This window comes from Alligator mississippiensis, chromosome 12 (genome assembly GCF_030867095.1).
Source record: "Alligator mississippiensis isolate rAllMis1 chromosome 12, rAllMis1, whole genome shotgun sequence".
In the NCBI taxonomy this organism is placed as follows: domain Eukaryota; kingdom Metazoa; phylum Chordata; order Crocodylia; family Alligatoridae; genus Alligator; species Alligator mississippiensis.
Window position 1 is genome coordinate 2,689,904 of NC_081835.1, and position 20,917 is coordinate 2,710,820.

General features: G+C 47.8%; 1 protein-coding gene across 4 annotated transcripts in view; it reads left to right on the plus strand.

The window, feature by feature from the left end:
- PTPRG (protein tyrosine phosphatase receptor type G) overlaps positions 1 to 20,917 on the plus strand; it is a 450,708-nt gene that overhangs the window by 422,989 nt on the left and 6,802 nt on the right. For all 4 annotated transcript variants that reach the window (XM_059715744.1, XM_059715745.1, XM_059715747.1 and 1 more), the window contains 12 exons: positions 7,900 to 7,996; positions 9,217 to 9,299; positions 9,540 to 9,674; positions 9,918 to 10,052; positions 10,545 to 10,717; positions 11,825 to 11,960; positions 12,296 to 12,442; positions 14,131 to 14,224; positions 15,444 to 15,520; positions 15,986 to 16,114; positions 18,479 to 18,625; positions 19,149 to 19,291. In XM_059715744.1, the coding sequence (XP_059571727.1) occupies positions 7,900 to 7,996; positions 9,217 to 9,299; positions 9,540 to 9,674; positions 9,918 to 10,052; positions 10,545 to 10,717; positions 11,825 to 11,960; positions 12,296 to 12,442; positions 14,131 to 14,224; positions 15,444 to 15,520; positions 15,986 to 16,114; positions 18,479 to 18,625; positions 19,149 to 19,291 (1,496 nt within the window). The remainder of the gene's footprint in view (positions 1 to 7,899; positions 7,997 to 9,216; positions 9,300 to 9,539; positions 9,675 to 9,917; positions 10,053 to 10,544; positions 10,718 to 11,824; positions 11,961 to 12,295; positions 12,443 to 14,130; positions 14,225 to 15,443; positions 15,521 to 15,985; positions 16,115 to 18,478; positions 18,626 to 19,148; positions 19,292 to 20,917) is intronic.

The following is a 20,917-nucleotide window of genomic DNA, read 5'->3' on the forward strand; positions in this document are numbered from 1 at the left end:
TCCCAAATCTAGTGATCCTGTAGTTAACACGATCTCTAACATTTTCAGGAGCAACTTTCTGCTAGTTCACACCTGGGCGTTGGAAACATTAGTGTGGATGAGATGGTTTCAACTAGGAAGGCTGGTAAATAGCAGGCAGCTGTGGTGGCGTTTCAGTGGAGGGCCAAAGACCACTCATATTCTTCAATATACGGCTGTTTTAAAAAAGTAATATAGGTACATGAGTTATAAAGGCAGACGTCTTTACACACATAACAGTGCAACATAACTGGTGGGCTAATATCTAAAGCCGCTTTGCTTAATGGAATAAAGACAAGACTGTATGCAGATATTGGCTTTAATGGTCCCATTAAAAACCATTTACTGCTGTTTGGTTACTGTCTGTCTGAGTGGCTGCATTGCCTGATGCCCAAAAACTATTGTGTAAGTCATAAACATTTTGTATTCATGAGGATAGCAAATGTGTGAGGTGTTAAAGTGATTTAGTTCAATTGACTGCTGGCTGGATGACTGAGCAGGAATATTGAGGCATTTAACAATGTTGATGGTATTCAGGACAAACATTTATCCTCCAGAGGGTAGAATTTGATCAGGATGATCAAATGCGACTCAGTCTTCTCAATTATGTATGAATTGAGACCCCAGTGCTATTCATCACAGCTGGTTTGGACACCATTTAATTATTCAAAATAATCAGCTACACATCTGTAAACTTGGTCTGACTTAAAGCAGGCTTTGCTTCAGCTGCCTCAAAATCATTGCTATTAACAAATGTTGGACATCTTCCGCCCATAGCTTTCAGCAGAGGGAAATACAGCTCTAATAGCCTTTTTCTTCCCTTCATGCTACGGCTGCTCTCTGTGACTGCCGCTCCGTGATAGCTTGTCAGGAGAGATTGCTTTAGCCAATTAGTCCTGTTCTCGGGAGTTCACCAGCTCTGATGAAGGGAAGCGGCCTTTTATAACTACTGCACAGCGAGCAGATCCTGCTCTTTCCGCCAGTGTAAGACTCGGCGTAACTCCTCGAAGCCACCGTGGTTACTCCCATTTTAGTTCGGTGCAAACAAGGCCCGAATTTGGTCCTTAGGTTTTTTTTTTTAAAAACAAATAAAAAAGAAATCTCCTCCTCTGAGAAGAGGCTGCGACTAGAACGATTGCTGCCTTGAGAAGAAGATACATATATATATATATATATATGCATACACATAGACACATATACATATGCACATAGACACATATACCTACACATATATACATACACACATATATGAGGAATGGCCCCTTCCTACAATGGCTTATATTCCCTTTGGTGGCACGTGCATGGATAGGATTCTCCTCTCCCTTGTACCAGCATCACCTCAATGGACTCCCAAAGACATCTGTGGTGTAACAAGGACCGAGACCAGGACCGGGATGGATGCATTAAGACCATGGGGTGACATTTCCACAGCACCTAAGCGTGGTAGAAATGGGTGTCCATTTTTTTTTTCCAAAGGAGCCTGAGATGACCGCCGTGCCGCAAGCTCGCTCTCCAGCTGCAGTGAAGATGTCGTTTCTGTGCGACTGAAAGGCAGAGCAGCTCACGCTCATTCAGGCCTTTGGTCACTTTTGAGAGGCAGACTGATGCTCTTAAGTCACTTAGCCAAAAGTATCGTCTGTCCATATAAAGTTCAGTCGCGTGAGAGAAAATAGGAGCCTAGCTGCTGAAAGGGAGCATATTCTTCTCTTCCCCTGGGGGACTTCGGACCATAAGACAGACAGCATCCAAAAAGTAGCTGTAAAGTTTCCGTAGCAGTCAGCTCTGTGAAAGAAGCTGCAAGGGAGATGAGTGTGTTAGGAACAAATGCAATCTGCCCTGAGCAAAAGGCATATATTCTCTTGATTTGCTTCTCTCTTCTTTCCTGTGTTTTTGGAAGCCTGCCTTGAGTTTTACGGGGAGTTTCATTGTAAGAGGATTCTTTTGGAAGCAAATACTCAAAACCACTTCCCTCTCTCCCTTTTAAAGGCAGAGGTAGAGTTAAATATTTTCCGAATGTGCTAAGAAAGCATTTTATGTGACAGAGAAGAGGTCTTTAAACTCGCAGCTCTTTCTATGGAAGGTAGATCCAAAATGCATCCATATTCCCATCAGGGTGTCATGCTGCCAGAAGACCGCTTTATCATCCAGTTCACTAGTCTTTCTTATACACACAGAATAGTTAAGGATGCCCCTGAGCACAAAGGATGCCCCTGAGCACAATGAATTTAGGACTTTTGATAGTGGAGGAAGCGTTAAGTCTGAGTGGCGCAGGGTCGTGCCCTGTCGCATGTTGTCGGTCTTAGGGGGCACAGGAGGCGAGAGCCCCCCCTGTGATGATGCTAGATGCGAGGGCATCTGTATTGCAGCATAGACAGAAACCCTGCGTTGTTGAGCTGGAAAGTGTAATGCCGGGGAGCGGTTATTTTAAATTGAACAAGTAGAATTTGAAGGTAACAGTACTCAAGGGAGACCCATTTACTTGTGCTTCCTACTGCTAATGGTTCATCTGATGGTCCCACCTTCACACTTCAGTCCAGGTGAGGTCCCTGCCCCTCGGACCTTAACGTCTCATGGGAAGCAAGCCGTGGGAGGAAGAGTTACAAGGAGGATGGGAGTGACGGGAATGAAATGAGTGTGCATGGAGTGATGCTGCTGTGTCTCGGGATGTGTCAGTGCAGGGCAGCTCCTTGCAGAGATATCTGCTCACACGTCTGTGTATGCTAGAGGTGTCAACCCCCCCCGTGCAGTGCATGGAGCTGGTACACGGACACGTGCCACATGGGGTGTCCCCTGGGCTGGCCCGGCCCTGTGCATTGGTTCCAGCACAGCCCGCTCAGGCCCACAGACTGGCCCAGTGACCCTCACCAGCTTGTGGGGTGGGATGGGTTTGACACCCCTGGTGTACACACCCCTTGGGTCCCAAAACCAGTATAGCTGGCTCAGCATAGCAGTCCGCCTGGCCCAACTAGCCCTGCTGAGAGGCTGCACTCACGGCCACGCTGCTCCTGGGTCTGGCGCGAGCTCACGGCATGCTGTAGTCCCCTGCCCCTAGCCATCCACGAACGGCGTGGCCAGCCCTTCCAGCAGTGCTCATTGCCAGAGGAAACGACGTTCAAACTGAAGCTGACATGGGAAGCAAAGGACAATGTGGCCTTCGGCATTGTGCGTGCCCCGTGCTGTTGACTGTGGGCCAGCAAAGGCTCTGCCCTCCAGTTGTAATCATTGTTAAAATGGCCTGTCCCTGGCTTTGTGCAGTGCTAGAGTAGCCTGTTCAGTTTGCTTTCCCCTTCCCCGTGTGTCGCATGCCCCCAGCTCTCCCCTTCACCTCGTGTTGCTAAAGGATTGATGCCCACACAAGACTCTCCCAATACTCTGTGCCGTTCCTGTGCAAGGTCCTTGCAAGCCGCCGGGTCTGTAGCAGTGCGTCCTCGGAGCATTTCCCTTGGGCCAGCAGGAGCATGGGCAAGGACTACCAAACGTTAGCTCAGGAGATTGTCATGATTGATGGCATGGGGTGAAAAAGATCTTTGTCACGAACAAATTTGCTGTCTTACTGCCGGACGACCCCGACATAATTTCCCGACGCGCCTCCTGAACTAGCTTCCTTTGCACCTTCAGAAAAAGGTCTTCTGAGCACGCCACCTCGACCACCCCCTTGAAGGAGGGGCGTCCACAGAAGCGAAGCCAACAGGCTGCTTGCTGAGCCAGCCACTTCTAGCTCATTAGTTCATATTACCAGACATGTAGCGGTTTGATTTTACACTTTTAAGTTTAGTGAAAATTCTTTGAAGTTTATCAAACTAATCTGTAACTGGCTTCAGGAAGGCAATGAAAATGGGTCATTAAACTTGGGTGTATCAAATCCCAATTAGCATTAGCACGGACAATATAATTAAAAGCTAAATTAGCCATAATAGCTTGGAATATAACATTTCTTGCAGTAACTAAAGGTCGATTGAAACCGTGTACTTTGGGTTCTCAAGTGGTCAATGAGGAGTTGAAAAGGACAAAATGAGAGGATGTGCCTGTTCATCTTCAGAGAGTAACGTGCTCAGTGTAAAGGACACTGGCTCGTTAGCTAGTCTGCAATTAAAGTCAGCGAAAGAAATGACGTGGTCTAGACGCCTCCTTCCGCAGCGACCCACTGACAGCTGTTCCAGATAAAACCTGAAATTCTCGCGCTGGATGCGAACCCGGTCGTTGGTCTTTGCCTGGGTCACAACATCAGGAGGGACCTGGCCTCGTGCTGGCGTTCTCCAGCCAAAACAAAGGCAAAAAAATGGGTTAAAACCTGCAGAGCAGGATCTACCTAAGACGTAGCGACATCACAGGGTGAAAACAGACTGGAGTTTACGTTCACCTCTTCCCGTGACTCCTACCTGTTCCTGCCCCCCCGACCAGCCTGACACCCACCTTTCTCCCCTGAGAAACGTAGCTGCTACTTTGCCTTCTCTACCCGCCAGGCATCCTGGAGGAAGTTGGCCATCTAAGGGAGCCTATGGAAAACCACTTAGCAATAACTCATTATTTGCCTTATAGGGCTGGTTGATTGTCTGATCCCTTTGCTGTGGTATTTTCTGAGACCGGGAGCTCTTCGAGGCAGGGGTCAGGTCTCGTTTTATGTGTGAAGACCATCTCGTACCTTGTGAACTTTACCACGATGCAGACGCCTTACCCACCCCTCCAGTGTCACTGAAGCCAGCTTAGGAAGACCTGGTGCCTGGACAGTGGTTTCCAGCATAGTGGAAATCATCTAGTACATCTAGAAAACTCCTCTAGTTCATCTTTTCCAGAAGCCCTGGGGGCTGGCCTGCATCAAATAGTGAAGGATGCTTGGATCCACACCATGTTCATCCCTTTAGCTGACCCCGCTAGGGCCAAGTAGGCCAACGCTTTTCCTAAGGCTTAACCCAAACTTCCCTTGTTGCAGTTGAAGCCTGTTACTTGCCCTGTTTCCAGCTGACACGGGCTGCAACTAAGGGTGGAGGACTTTGTTTTTTTGAACATTTTGACAGTTTTCAAGGATACTAGAATTCCCTTGGAAATATAGTAGGGTTGTAGTGTTACTGCAGCCGTAATGGTGCGGGAAAGGCATGAGAGACTCTTCTTTTGTGATGTCTTTTATTGGACCAACCGTATAGTTGGGAGAGATGTTGGCCAAGTTTTCCGGTATGAAGTGCCTTGCCTGTTGGGTTCAAAAGAGACTTTTCCAAAGCATCAGCTCTTGCTGTGTCAGACCTCTTATTCCAGGGCCACATTTTTTTTCTCCCCTGTCATTTTATGTCTAATCTCACCTGCTATTCACTTTTTATCGGCCAGCCAGGAAAATTGAGAACGCAGTCAACATCCACTTAAAAAGGTTCATTAAAATGACTAACTGCACGTAACTGTTCCTTTATGGAAAAATCCTATAGAATTTAATAGAAAGTGATACATTGACCCCGTAGTATTTAAGCCATTTTAGAGAATTCCTTTGCAAGGATGTAATTTTCTATTAAATTTGATGTTCTTTGGAGTATTCTCCAAAAAGCTCTTATTGGATTTGCCTATATTCAGCTGTAGGAGTTTGCCATCAATATTTGAACATGCATAGCCATTCCAAAAAGTTTTGTAATGAACATAAACTTTTTAAAAATTTGATGAGCACCCTCTAATCGTGTAGGAATAGAAAGTTTTGTACTTAAAAAAAACAAAAACAAAAATGCAAGCAGTTTCCCATTCGTGGCTTAGTCTGAGCTAATGTTGCTTGTGGTTTAATCCGTGCTCCAAAGCGGAGTGTTTTCCGTGGCCCGTTGGAGCTGGCAGGCGGCGTTAAACCAAGTGCTGAAATTAAGGTGAAAAATGTTTTGCTTTTCCCTGGTAGAAATGGGATTCTGTTAATTTAGGCCAGCGAAGGGTTTTGTCTCGTTCATCTTTGTCATAGTTCAGCTCATCTCCTTTGCCTCCAGTGTCTTCCTCCCTTTCAAAGAGAGAGGAAGAGGCAACTGTTCGCTAGGGAATGCCCTGTGAATATAAAAGCCACAAACTGTACTTGGTTTTGGTATACTTTGCACTTTTTAAATGTAAATGCGGTGAAAAATATCAAAATTGCTATGCAATTCCTTTGTGAAATGTCTGCATAATGCCGAACTCTGTTACATCTGCTGTTTGTATAGCATTTCTCTTGATAATTTTCTCTGTCACTTAGCTCTTGATCTTTGTAGCAGCTGTGTTCTGCTAATGACTTCCCTTATTAGGCAGGCTCTATACTGTTATTTTTGAAGCCTACAGTACAAAGTAATTTGGCACTTCCCTTCCCTAGCTGTGAGGAAATCTAGGTTATAAAATGTGACTTCTTGAACCCACTAAATAGCTTCTCCTACAAATGTTTAAACAAGCCCACATCAGTGTATTTTCAAGAAGTGGTTCCAGTGTAATGGAATAATAGTAGTGTTCATGCTAACGATGAAGAAGTTAAGTAGACATAAGAAGGATATTTTAAAAGGGGCATTGTCAGTGGGCTTACCGGTTAAAATAGCTCCCTGGATGAATAGAGGATGTGTTTGACTAGTTAAGGCCGCAAGACGTGCTCAGAAATTCGGTAGGTCTTTAGATAAATCTGGTTGCAGGTCAGTCGTTGGGATCCCCATGCTGTGGGGAGAAGACGTCCCGGTCTGGCGTTTTCCCGGCCGCGTGTTGATACGGTTTGTTACCCATCTTGGAGTATGCCAGGATCGGAAAGCCAGTGGGAGCTGCCCACCTATCCTATTTAGACACCCTTGTAGAAGTCACTGGGCACCTGTCTGCCTTGTTAGATGCTTAAACGCCTCTGCAACTCCACCCCTGAGGAGATGTCCCTGCTGCACATGAAAAAAATTGCATTTTTCTTCCAAAATCTGGAAATCTTTTGCTCTTCAGGTGTCAGGTGGGCATCAGGCACTGTCCGTCTCCCCCACAGATCTATTTCATTCATATGGTATGGAAACACCAATGCCACAAATAGGTGCAGAGGCCAGCTGGTCCAGATGTTGGCTGGAAAACCACACATGAGAACCATTTCCATAACACACCATTGGCGCACACTCCTTTCTTCCCACCAGAAAGTGTTGCACTGTAGGTAGGGGAGTCCTGTCCGAGCACGCGCCAACAGTGGAGGTTATCGTAGAGCAAACCTGCTATCATAGGGCACGTCTACACGAGACACTTACTGCCCATTGGCCTCATAACACTGCGCAGTAGCGTGTCACTGCACAAACCGTGCTAATAGCCCACTGCGCAGTGTTATTAGGCTAATGCGCAGTAAGCGTCACTAAATAACCGTGCACCAGTGCTAATGCTCAGTAACTTTCGGTACTGCGCATTTAGTTAGTACTTTATTAAGGAAGTATTAAACTAAATGCACATTAATGAATGTGTAAACACGCCCATAGAGAAGTAAGGCTGGAAGGAACCTCAAGAGATCATCTAGTCCAACCAGGGATCAAACTTGTGACCTTGGTGTGCTGCTGAGCTATGCGGCCACTCCTTGTAGGAGGGAACGACGCCCACAAGAAGCAGCGGTGCCACTTTGCACTGAAATCTCTTCCAAAAAAGCCAACATTTTCTGCGGTGGGCAGGGGAAGGAGAAGAAGAGCCCACATTGTGTGTTACATAGACTTTCTGCTGCCCTCCTCCGAAGCGTGACCTTCACCCATCACGGAGACTCGGTTCTGTAATCGAAGCCTGGGAGTCCGCTAATGTCCCAGGTTTAATTAGATGGGAACCTGCTGGCAGATTAAAAAAATAAATCAGACAATTAAAGTGTTGATGTTTAAGCCTGTTTTCAGGGAGCTGTTGTAAAACGGAGACAAACTGCCTGTTCTTGCTCTGATGTCTTTTCTGTCTGAATAATTTTATTAATAGGAAGTGCAGCGCTGTACGGCCGACATGAGCATCACGGCAGAACATTCCAACCACCCCGATAACAAGCACAAGAACAGATACATCAACATTTTAGCATGTGAGTAAGCACTTGTAGTAAAGATAGCACAACCATAGCGAGAGGCGCTCGCTTCAGAGGGGACCAGACCCTGAGCGGGGAACCAGGTTGTTTGAAATGCCTTAGGCCAGAGAAGGGCGGCCACTAACGTTTGCCAGCGTGGTCATGAAATCCTCCCCAACCAGGTTGTCCAAAGTTTTTAAGTTGTGCGTTTCGCTCATCCCCGTACGAAAATGTCAGCGCTTTGACGTCTGGTAGGGTGAGGGCAGTGCACAAAGGTAGCCGTCCTGTGTAAAGCCACAGAGCTGGGTAATTAGGATCAAATCACTGTCAGCACCGTGTGCGCTCATCTGGGGGAAGGTGACTTTGAGGAGGGGCATGGAGGGGCAGAGTGTTTTATTGATCCATGAGCTTCCTTCCTACTTCCAAATATGCTACGTCTGGCATCCGGTGGAGAACGTGACCGGGACAGACGGCAGCATACACAGTGCAGCGCAGGTGTCCTTTTGAGAACCGCTAACCTGAAGGCCATTTCAAGAGTAGGACAGGCCGTGGGAAGCAGAATAAGGCTATCCGTAATCTTCTCTGACGAGGAACTGAGGCAGGATCCTAGCATTTTGAGCCAGCACCAAGGTTGCAATGTAAACCCGCTCTCAGGTCCAGCAAGTGCAGGAGCAGCAAGCCCGGCATGATTTTACTTGAATTATAGTGACTCATCTGTGCCAGGTGCACACCATGGCAGGGATGTGAGCCTGGGTCCTGGGAGACATAGTTCAATTCCTTGCTCCTTGGTGGTTCTTGTGCAGACGTGAGCGAGTCGAGGGTCACGGTGCATGGCATGGGCTAAGGGTGCCGGCCTGCTGCACGGGACGGGGTGCAGGGATTGCAGCATACAAAAATAGGAGGGATTACCCCTCCTCAAACAAGCGTGAGATGGTCCAAACAGCGCCTTAATGAGATCCTCCTTCCCCTAGAAACACCTTCTGCTCCCAGCTTTCGAAAGGGACCTGTCGCATTAAAGAAATCACATGCTTTAAAAAATAAATGAATCCGTGCAAAGCCTGAGAATGTGTTCCCGCAACCCCAGGGCAGGCTCCTCCACTTCCCCTTCACTCCAGTTTCTTCAGGGTGTTTGTAAAGGGCATGACTCCCTCCCAGAAATGTGCTGGAAATAGGGTGTTTTACCTGCCTTGTTATGCGTTTTCTTCTTAGTGCGCTTCTGCTGTGTGTTCTCCCCACAGATGATCACAGTAGGGTGAAGCTAAGGCCTTTACCGGGAAAAGACTCTAAGCACAGCGACTACATTAATGCTAATTATGTTGATGTAAGTTGTTTGAATGTTTTTTTTCCACCTCTTCTCTTCTTGTGAATCCTTTCATACAAGGGGAATATAACTGGCTATTGCTTCTGAAGTGTTTGTGTTTTGCAAGTCCCTGGCATGTCTGCTGCCAGCTCCTCAAATATTCAGAATGGGAAAGGCACCTTTCTTTGTTACTGTTAAATTATTAACATGTCTGCCGTGATATTGCTTTCATCTGACTTTGCATTATGCTTTTCTTTGAAGGGTTACAACAAAGCAAAAGCCTACATAGCCACCCAGGGACCCTTAAAGTCGACATTTGAAGATTTCTGGAGGATGATTTGGGAGCAAAATACCGGAATTATTGTCATGATCACAAACCTTGTGGAAAAGGGAAGGGTAAGGGAGCATCTTCACAGCTACTTAATATAGTGAATTAAGAACAATATCTGGTGCTGTCTGCAGAGGCAGCATTTTTTTAAATGCTCAACTAGCGTGTTCATGGCTGTACAGCCTGAAAAGCGCACAGTAGAGCTGTCCCTTCCTTTTTATTTGTCCACCTTTTCTAATAAACGGTAGACTTGGGTGGTTTTAAAACCCAAGCGCGCCAACCCTGACCCAGCACCCTCTCCCTTTCTTTAGAGGAAATGCGATCAGTACTGGCCCACCGAGAACAGCGAGGAGTACGGCAACATTATCGTCACGCTGAAGAGCACAAAAGTCCATGCCTGCTACACCGTCCGCCGCTTCACGGTCCGAAATGCCAAGATGAAGAAGGCAAGCGAGCCCGTTTTGTTCGCGGTCGCTTGTCGTGGGGCTTGTTGCGTGGGGGCAGCGTGCCGTGTGTGCCTTCAGGCCTGGTGTGCTGTCTGTACCGCTGTGGAGAAGCCTGGACCATTGCATCCCTGATGAAAGGCTGTATCCGCAGTTCTTTGCGCCGAAAGCGAGGAGCTGCACGGTGCTCCCCGGTCCCCGTAGCTGGTTGCTGTGACCCGCGACCGCCCCAGTATGTTCTCGCCTTGCCCAGCTGGAGGCAGGGGGAGAAGACCTGGAAAAGACTCTAAGCCCAGCAACTATATTAATGTTAATTAAGTTGTTAGAATGGGTTTTTTCTCTTCTCTTATTGTGAATCCTTTCATCCTTTTCGTACCTTAATCCTAACCCTTTTGGGCCTTCCCAGGAAGCAGGTGTTTATCATGCGTCTCTGCCGTGTGGCCACACTTCCCTTTCCTAACGTGTCCCTTCCTGTTGCGTGCGCTCTTTGCCCAGGGTCAGAAAGGCAACCCCAAGGGGCGGCAGAACGAGAGGACGGTCATCCAGTACCACTACACCCAGTGGCCCGACATGGGCGTGCCGGAGTACGCGCTGCCGGTGCTGACCTTCGTGAGGAGATCCTCCGCAGCCAGGACCCCGGAGATGGGGCCCGTGGTCGTGCACTGCAGGTACGGCGAGGCGCGCTGTGCTTCACTGGCGCGTGTAAGACACACCTTGTACGCAGCACGCTGTGGCTGGAGAACCATCGGTGCCGGCGCAATACGTGGTTAGCTTGCAAATGGGTGTGGAACAAAATGTGCCGCCGTGGAGAGGGTCTGTGCAAAGCTCACGGCCCCCTTAAGCCCCTGGCTTGGCAGTGGGGCAGAGGCTTTGTGCCAGGCTCCAGCCCAGGGTGGGTTTCACATGCCGACAGGCAGTGGCAAGTGACATACGTGACCTCAGGTAACGGCCGTTTTGCAGTAGATGCACATCAACGGCTTCCTAAAGCTGCAGCAGTAACAAGCAGAAGACAGTAACAGGCCTCTTGGGCAACTGGTCGCACGCTGCAGCTAATGATTAAACTGAGACGCAGCTGAAACGGTTCACCCATGGGCTGGCGGATATCAGTGTTGTAAAGAGTTATCGGCAAACCGCCTCTTAACCCATAACCTGGGAACAGAAAGCAGTAGGATTAATTCCTATGAAGACTGGCTCCCCATTGCCGAGTGTGGGGGAGCCTTTCATCGAAGCATGGACCTTACCCGTGTTGACCGTAGGGATCGTGTAGTCTGGGTTAGCATTGGCCACTGAATGCCACCTGCGTTTGCTGGGGGCAGAGACTAAGGGTACGTCCACCCAAGGGATGGAGGGTGGGAGTGCGCCATGTAGGCACGCACTTGTGTCACTGCGATCTCAGGAGCAAGGGGACTGCAGCAATTCGGATGGGGCAGAGGGGACTTCACCGCTGACTTCACTGCTAGCACAGCGCGCGCACCACTCACGCTTTCATTTTGCTGCAAGATGGAAAGATGCAAAGAAAGAAGCCAGCTAGCTGAGGAGAGAAAGGGAAATAAACTCTGGGGAGAATTGTCATTAGAAGTGGTGGACGCAAGCACGCGTTGGGTCAGAATTAATATCCTAAAATGTCCAAGAAACCGTTTGGTTTCAGGACTTGAAGAAGCAAAAGTAATTGTGATGGACAGGAGTATTTGAGCTGAAGGATTTCTCCTTTGCCATTGTGAGCCCTGAATTTGGTAGAGGTGACTCATCCCAGTCTCTTCTCGTGTCTCGTGCAGCGCCGGTGTGGGCAGGACTGGCACCTACATTGTGATCGACAGCATGCTGCAGCAGATAAAAGACAAAAGCACAGTCAATGTCCTGGGCTTTCTGAAACACATCAGGACCCAGCGCAACTACCTCGTCCAGACAGAGGTAAAGATCGGGGAGATGCTGGATTTCAGGCTGCGTTCGTTTTTATGGGGTAATCAAAAGGGAAATGGATTTTTCAGTTATTTCTCTGTACAAATTAAATAAATCACCAGGCCTTTGGGGTGCTGGAACGTCTCTTTCCAAGATCATAAGCTTGCAACGCCTCTCTCGACTACCTCTGTTGTTTGTCGTATACTCGGGAACGTGGATGCTGGTTTTGGCAGCGTGTTTTGAAAAGGAGGTTGTAACCCTTTCCTCTGTATGCTGCAAACCTTCATTAACGGCTGCACCCTGCTTCACTGACCTTGCTCTGAAACTGCTTGCTGTTGCTTTTCTAGGAGCAGTACATTTTTATTCATGATGCCTTGTTGGAAGCCATCCTTGGGAAGGAAACGGAAGTGTCTGCAAATCAGCTGCATAGTTACGTTAACAGCATCCTCATACCTGGAATAGGAGGCAAGACACGACTAGAGAAACAGTTCAAGGTACAGGAGCTCCCAGAGTCGCCAGGAGCGTTTTAGTCACTCTGCTTTAGGAGTGTCTTTACTGTTGTATCTCGTAAGTAAAACTAGAGCCAAACCACTGGGTCAGCACTGCCAAGCATGGAGGATTTAGCCTGAACAACCGTAGGTGCATTGCTGTAAATCTGGGTTAAGTCTATGGAGTCAGACTGGTGGGACGTTAAGAGTCAGGCACTGAAAGCAGCTTGAACCAATCCATGAATCTGAGCACTCCTGAAATCTGATTAGCTTTTAATGTAGATCATCATCATGCCTCGAACCCAGCTCTAGTGAAAGCTAGCAGAATGGGGGCCGTTAGCATAATGTAAAACCTCGGCACGGTCGGTGTAGGATAAACACGTCTTCCGCTACTCAGGAAATAGTCTCATCGCTAATAGTTGTCGCACCTGCTCCTTTCCAGTAATAAACCACAGAATAACATTCATTGTGGCAAAAGAAACTGTTTTGCCTGTTTCTCCCATTTTAGCATTAAAAGCTTCCTGGCATTTGAGGGGTTTTTTATTATTTTTTTTTTTTTTACGAGCGTGTTTAAAATTATTTTGTACGACTGTGTCTCGTGGGAAGACTGTGCAGTCTGCTTTTCCAGCACAGCTCGCTCGGTCATAAACCAGCTAAGGACCCGAAAGTGTTAAACAAATTACACCAGGTGCCAAACAACCCAGAAAATGAATAGGCCATTTTCTGAATTCACGTCTGAGAATCTCTGCATTTCTGCAGCATTCATGACATTCCAGATGCTTAAGCACCGAATTAAACAAGAAAAAAAATTGCAGTTGGAGAAGAAATTCAGCGCACAAATTTTTCTTCTTTTTCTCTCTTTTTTTTTTTGGAAAAATCCAAGTCCTAAACATGAGTCTCGTAGAGAAATCTTCCTGGCGGAAAGTTCAAAAGAAACCCCCCCCTGTGTCTTAGCAGCCTAAGTCCCAGTTCTCAAACTGACTTGAGACATGAAGGGCACAATGCGTGTCCCCTTTGTGTACCAGAACAGTGATTTGTCTCCCTGCGTAAGTGGCATTTTGGGGACTTTGGCATAGGTTGCAATGATACTATCCCTGCAGTGCAGACACATAAGCGCACACATGAAGACTGAGCATGCGCCATCACCTACTCGCTGGCCAGACATGTATGCGTGCCCTTCGTGGACATGCAAATATATCCAAGGCCAGCTCCATGCATCCATTTTATTCGTTGACTTTTAAGGGAAAGGTTCAGTGACTTGCTTTCAAAAGGAGCACTGGAGAGGGGACTGGATAATACCTAACCTGTGGCCGGGTGATTAGAGAGTTGTTCTGGGCAGTGAGAGAGATGCCTGTTCAATCCCCTCTGGGTGAAGGGGGCCTAGAGCCCTAAACCTTGGCTTCCTGGGTGAGGGCCCCAGTGCCTAACACCCAAGTCGCTCAGTCTTGAGCAAGAATCAGCTTTGGAGGGAAGTTCATTTTCACTGGATGCCAAAGCTGAAATCTGCAGAGACCTGACTGTCCAATGAACATATTTTATGATCGCTGTTGCCATCCCCCATACTTTAAACAAAATTAGCAATGCAATTTGTTCTTCTAGTGATGCGTCTTTCTAGGAGTTAGGAAAAACCTTGCCTCTCGGTTCGGAGAGCCATGACGACTCAGTCAAACCAATTACCGCTTATTTTCTTTCAGCTGGTTACACAATGTAATGCAAAATATGTGGAATGCTTCAGTGCTCAGAAAGACTGCAACAAAGAGAAGAACAGGAACTCATCAGTCGTGCCGTGTAAGATCACATCTTCAGTTTGATTACTGCTTAGCAGAAGTTTTTGTGTTGGGTTTTGCCTGTGTTATGCATGAAGGAGCCTGGCTGCTAGTGAGGAGGGGTGTTGCCTTTTTGTTTGGCCGACGCTAGCTTGTCTTTTAAAATGATTTTGCTGAAACGGAGCAAAAGGGCCCGGTGACAGGGTCAGCCAGACCCCTTGTCCAAACACGGTGTTGAGCAGGTTTTTTATCGATGAAACGTCCAACATTGGATTACCACATTTTCTTGCATAAAACACGCACCTTTTCCCCCCCAGAAAAGAGCTGCTGGAAATTGGGAGTACATATGTTATGCAAGTGAGTACAGCTAGAGCCGTTTCTGGTGCTTCCCAGGCAAAAAGCTAATGGAAAGTTGGCACGGGGTCCCATATGACAGCAGGCTCAGCTCCCCAGCTGCTGCAGCGTAGCTACTTCCTATAAGGAAAGAGCTATTTATTTTTTTCATTCGGCCTTTCGAATACAAGGCGCGTCTCTTATTCTGGGGCATGTTGTATGCAAGGAGATACAGTCTTAGAGCTGTACGTGCAGAGGAGGTTTTGCCATGTGGTTGAAGATGCTTGTTTTGCAGCGTCGCTGCTGTAATTAAATCACCACATGTGGATGGCTCCATTGACCTGGATAGCGCGTGAAGCCTAAACTCAAAAAAACAGGGATATTGGGAGTCTGACTGCATCTCCTCCCTCTAAAGGAAGCTAGATGTGTTGAGGGAGACGTGTACGTTCTCGGGTGGCTAATCAAGAGGATTGCTTCAGCTGTGGAAACAGCTGCTAGCTCACCCCAGGTCAAAGAAATGGTAGTAGGTAATGCTGCAGAAGGATGGAGAAGCAGAATAAATCAGATGGTTTTGTGCACAATTGGAGGCGAATGGAAGACAATAGCTGAGAATTATCTGAAATCCCCTGTCATCACTGCATATACTGTTATTTGGTAATTCGGCCTGCTGTGAAAATCTTGGCTATAGTAAAATTTGATTCCTGAAATTACTTTGTCCTTGTGGGAATATTGTGCAGTGTTTCTTTTCTATTCGGCTTTTGCTGGCAGTGCTTTATCATGGTTAAAATGCCGGCCAGCTCCTGGGGGAGACGGGAGTTGTGCCGTGTCGGATTTGTTAGAAACATCTGAGAAATTCCCACTTTCTGTATTCTGCCGCGACCAGTCTTTGATCCTTTTTTATCTTACAGCTGAGCGTGCGCGAGTGGGCCTCGCACCCTTGCCTGGAACGAAGGGAACCGACTACATTAATGCCTCTTACATCATGGTGAGGAAGCCAACCCTTAATTACAAAGTCAAATTACAAAGTTGAGAGGTGCTAAATACCAGATTCCTATCATTTGTCTTCATTTTGTATATGGTGGCTCAGCATAAAGGAAGAGGTTTCAACACGTTTCCATAACGTAAAGCCATTAACTGTCTTTTATTAAAGTTCATTGTCTAAAATACTTAAGTTACGTGCGGCATTTTTGTGGAATTAGTGTTTTCAGTGCCGGTTCTCAAATAAATGTTGGCGTTAACGGTAAACAAAACCAGCGGGGAGACTGCAGAGCGGATATGAAGTTTGAAAGACGATGGTTTGTGTAGAAATATTAGCAATAACCCTTGAAGTAAATTAGGTAGGGCGTTTTCAGGTCTAGGCAAAGCAACGTTGTCCGTTTCTGTAACAGAAAGATATTGCCTTCGGTGTATTCGGTTCAATAACCACGTGTTTTTGCCTTTGCTGTGTAAGGGTTACTACAGGAGCAACGAGTTCATCATCACCCAGCACCCTCTGCCCCACACAACTAAGGACTTCTGGCGAATGATCTGGGATCACAATGCGCAGATCATTGTCATGCTGCCAGACAACCAGAGCTTGGTAAGTTGAGCACAGAGCCAGGTACGCTACACGGGCATCACTCCGCACAGCAGGGGACAGGAAGCGTGCACCTGGTTGCATGCCCTGGCTGCGTTTCAGTGGCAAATGCAGCTCATTTCCAGCCAGGTGCTTCAACTTGAGCTCGTGCTGCCCCCTTGTTACGGTAAAATGTGCCATTAGGAATGGGGTGCGCTCCTTTCTGCGCTGTCCAAATCTCCCGTACCCTCCCGCGCAGGTAAAGGATGCTCTGCAAGCTAACGAACTGGAGCAAACCGTACAGCTCACTGGAAACAGGGCAGGGTCTGCGATACGTTTCTGAGGATTGTTTGATTGAAAGGATAGGACACGGCTGAGTTATTAGTTTGCCGGGGGCTAAGGTTAAGGACATGAAGCAGAGCAAAAATGTGTAACAGGGACAATCGTGTCGTTCTTAGTTTGCTTGCGGGACTGAAGGTTAAGGACCTTCAAGATAATAAATACATTATCTCCGTGTTAAGGAGAAAGCCGCTGTGGCTGTGTGAACAGGTTTAAATGGAAATAAAAGCAGCTGAGCATTAAAGAAGGGGAAGTGCGACAGGCAAGGTGTTAATCACTGTTTTCAGGTTGCTGGCAGGTGTCTCAGGAGTGCAGGTTGAAAAGGATTAAGGACTAAACCGTTGATTTTTTTTCCACATGTGCGTGCGCTTGAGGTGAATGGATAATTGTGGCTGGGAGGGGTGTGGGAGCTGTCTTCATTACAGCAGGAAAATAGGAGTCGGGAGGGCTGCGAGGAGGCAACAGTTTACGTTCTTCCCCTGCGTGGCAAGATTAAAGGGATCAGCTGCAATTCCAGGGGAAAGAGCTGTCGGACAAATGCAATCAAACCCAAAAGCACTGATGAAAAGGAAGCGTGCCAGGTGAAAACGAAGAGGCCGGCCCCGTCTTAAGAGCACGTGGAAAAGTGCTGCTGCATGGGAACAATTATAATATAACCAGGGCGAGCGAGGCTTAGCGGGATAGAAAAGTCCCTGGCATACTGCCTTGCAAGGGTACTTACTGTGCGATTCGGAGGGGGTTGAGTCCAGGGGGAGCAGAGGGGTACCAATCCTGTCGTGCAGGCGATGGCACGGTGAGAGCGCGGGAGGACTGATCACACAAGCAGTGGGGGCAGCTCAGTCTGATCTAAGAGCAGTGGGTAGCAGGACAAGCAGCACTATCAAAGCATGGTCCTTTGGATGCCGGATAACGCTTTCAAAAGCCTCCCTGTGACCTCCGTCACATTTACAGCAAGGACTGACGCACGTGCCCGTCTTCCATTAAATACTGGGACGTGAAATGCAGACATCTGCTTTGAAGGCCTCTCCGTGCCTGCCAAGGCAGACGGGCAGGAGTTCCTCCCTGCGTAGGGCAGGGTTTCCTGGGTGTTTTTTAAAGTCTGCTTAGTCTTGTCCTTCGAAGCACAAGCCTGCAGCACCTTGGAGTGAATCCAGCCCTTTCTTGTGCGTGCTGGGGAAATACTACTGATTGCAAAGGCAAGGACAGTGACATCCAGGCCCCGCGTGTAAGGGGGGAACAGGCCCTGCCTGTAACAGGCGATGGGGTTCAGTGACTCGGAAGACGCGCTTACTGTGTGGAGAACGATTTCTTGACAACATCATCCACGCCTGACCATTTCATGAGCGTGCCACGACACTGTATGCTTTCCCCCTTCATTGAACTCATCTCATTTACAGTCTAGCGTTGCCTCATCGTTCAAGGACCTTTGCTATGCACTAAAGTTCCTTGAGAACTTGGTTTATACAGACTTACTATTTCCTCAGGGTTAGGATTGTTTGGGGTTTTCTCCCCCCGGTTCAGAGAAGTTCAACACCAAAGTGTTGTGCATTGATGCTAAAGGGCCTAATCCAAATCCCATCCTAAGGGCAGCTAGTATCTGTCTATTAACACCAATGGGCTTTGGATCAGGCCATCACAAGAAGTAAAAATTAAGGATACTAAGCAATTAATTTTTCAAGTTCTCTGAATTTTTCTAAGCAGGTGTCAGACTTGACTGCAAAAGAAAGAGTAATAGACTGTGTTGGCAGGAGGTGAGATGGTCTGGGAGCTACGGTGCCTGTATAAAGGTTAAGTGTTAGTGAACTAAAATAACCATTTCCCTAAGAAACCAATTAGGAAGCAGACTTCCAGTATTTGGAAAGCACAGGCAGGACGCTGCAGGCTTGCTGACTGCTGTAATAAGTCTGTCTTAGAGACAAACAGTTTGAAAAGATCAGTTTCTGGCCATATCTATTTATCAAACCCGTTTTTTGATCCATTGGATTTTTCAGTCGTACGTAAAATAAGATATTTGGGAAGCGGCGGCATCACGTTGCTCTATTCCCCCAGGCAGAAGATGAGTTTGTGTACTGGCCAAGTCGGGAGGAATCCATGAACTGCGAGGCCTTTACCGTGACCCTTATCAGCAAAGACAGACTGTGCCTCTCTAACGAAGAGCAAATTATCATCCATGACTTCATCCTTGAAGCTACCCAGGTAAAGTAACCTTCCCCACCCCAAAAAACAGGGTCCGTTTTTCCTTCAGGGTGTTATCATTGCCAGTTAAAAAGCTCACGGTTGGTAAATGATGTTCAGATTTACTTGTCTGTATACGTGGGGGTGTCTTCTGCTGGAGACGGCCGTTCGTCTCCTTTCTCACGTCTCCAAAGCTGGTTCCTGGTCGGAGCTGCAGTATGATAAATGCAGCCGTGGTGGGAGGGACAGAAGGGCCAGACCCATCTTCAGCTCCCTGGGAGAAAGGGCCTGCACTGGTGCACCAGCCCCAGGGCTGACCAGCTTGCACAGCGCTCGGGGACGAGGGGGTGGCATGGCTGTACAGATGCAGGCAATTGCATGGTGCATCTTCTCTGCCTCGGGGGGAAGGGGGGGTTTCCCTGTCTGGCCACTCCGATTTCCTTCTCCGGCAGCAGCACAGGGAGAGGCGATAGGACCTCGGCATGCCTGAGTGTACAGACGTGGTGGTCAAGCATCTAACCCCAGGCTTGGTCTTCTGTTTCAGGATGACTACGTGCTGGAAGTGCGCCACTTCCAGTGTCCCAAATGGCCAAACCCAGACGCCCCCATAAGCAGTACCTTTGAACTTATCAATGTAATCAAGGAAGAGGCCTTAACGAGGGATGGCCCCACCATTGTTCACGATGAGTACGTCATCTGCCTCCTCCTCTTTTCCTGGTGGTTGTGCATGTGGGTAAGCGTACAGGTCAGGGGAGCCTGACCCTGAAACGCAGCTGCTCGTCCACCTGAGGCAGGTCCATTGACTCGTTCGCTGCATCAGGTCTGGTCTTTCAGGCTAGACCTCGCTGGTGGAAGCCGCGTCTGCTGCCCGTGCATTTTGGGCTGCTGTGCCCTGCACAAGTGTCCGAAGCACAGGCTTCGAGCAGCACAAGGCTCCCAGTTACCTGCACTTGGTTTATGAAACCTTTATCCAAACCGTTGAATCCCCAGCATCTGCCCTGGGGGACCGGGAGCTTTGTGCAGCCAGTATGTAAGCGGGATTGTCCAAATTCAGCTCAGTCGGTCCTCACGATGTTCAACGAGGATAACTTGTACCAGAGAACCTGGTCTTTGTTCCTGGGTAGATAGTTCCCACCCCTCCCTCCCCGTAACATTTTGCAGAGCTAACTCAGAAGGAGCTCTGTGAGCCACGAATGCAGTACAGTAGCTGTCGGTGTTTTCTGATGGGTGTACATTTTTGCACCACAACAGCGAATGCTCTGATGCCATTACTATTTCAGTACCTAATTGGAGAGGGTGCTGAATATTCCATTACACTTTTCCTGTTACTTTGTAAACAGTTATAACCGGTTCCAAAACTGGGGAAATGCTGCTAATTGCGAAGGCAAGGACCGTGCATTACAGTCTCTTTGCATAGGGAGAAATTCATAACTGCAGAGAGCCAGCACGGGAGCGAGGCGTCATTGTAGTCCCATGCCCAGGCCTGATGTCAGCTGTTTGTAGAGAATGGTGATACCACTTTAAACTAATGCGAGGCACTACTATAAAAAAAAACAAACCAGTTTCGAGAGCCACCGGGCATCCCGTCACTGCTGGAGCTAAGCAGGGAAATCATTACAGTCTCCTTTATTTGCAGACTACCATAGAGCCAGCCCAGCTCCTGGGGTGTAAAAACGTACGCTCATATTCCTCTGCGGCAAAGAAACCTTTCCCCTAACATGGGGGTACTGCTGGTGCAGCAGCTTTTTTGCAGCAGACTCCGACAAACAGTGCCTTGGGCGCTAGCAAGTGGTTTTTCTCCCACTGCTCCCTGCCTTGTAATGCACAGTGTAAGCTCGGTTGGCTCTTGCCAGCTCTTCCTTCTGTGCTGGCTTTAATATGCATGCTTTGGGTAGTCTGCCATGTGATTTTGCTGCTCTTGCAGTATTTAAGATTATGTTTTACGGAATTAGTCCCATTATCGATTTGGACGTTTCATGCTAGACCCAAAGAAACAAGGGGAAAAAAACAAACCTGCGTTTCTAGCCATGCTGAGTCATTTTTTTTTTGGTAAATTGGTTTGTTGGTTTATTTGTCGTATTCGCTTCTTTTCATTTTTACACCTCTCCCACCTTTGGTCGGAGCCTGAACAAACATAGCTGAAAATGAAAATAAAAATGTCCTTGTAGCACATGAAATGGCTCCATCACGCAGCGCACTGTTAATCCCAAACACATGGATCTGCACGTACCAAATGCCTGTCAAGCTTAGGAAGGGGGCAGGGGATGGCTTGAAAGCGAAAGGTTTTGAAGTATGTTTGGAAGCTCCCGCTTG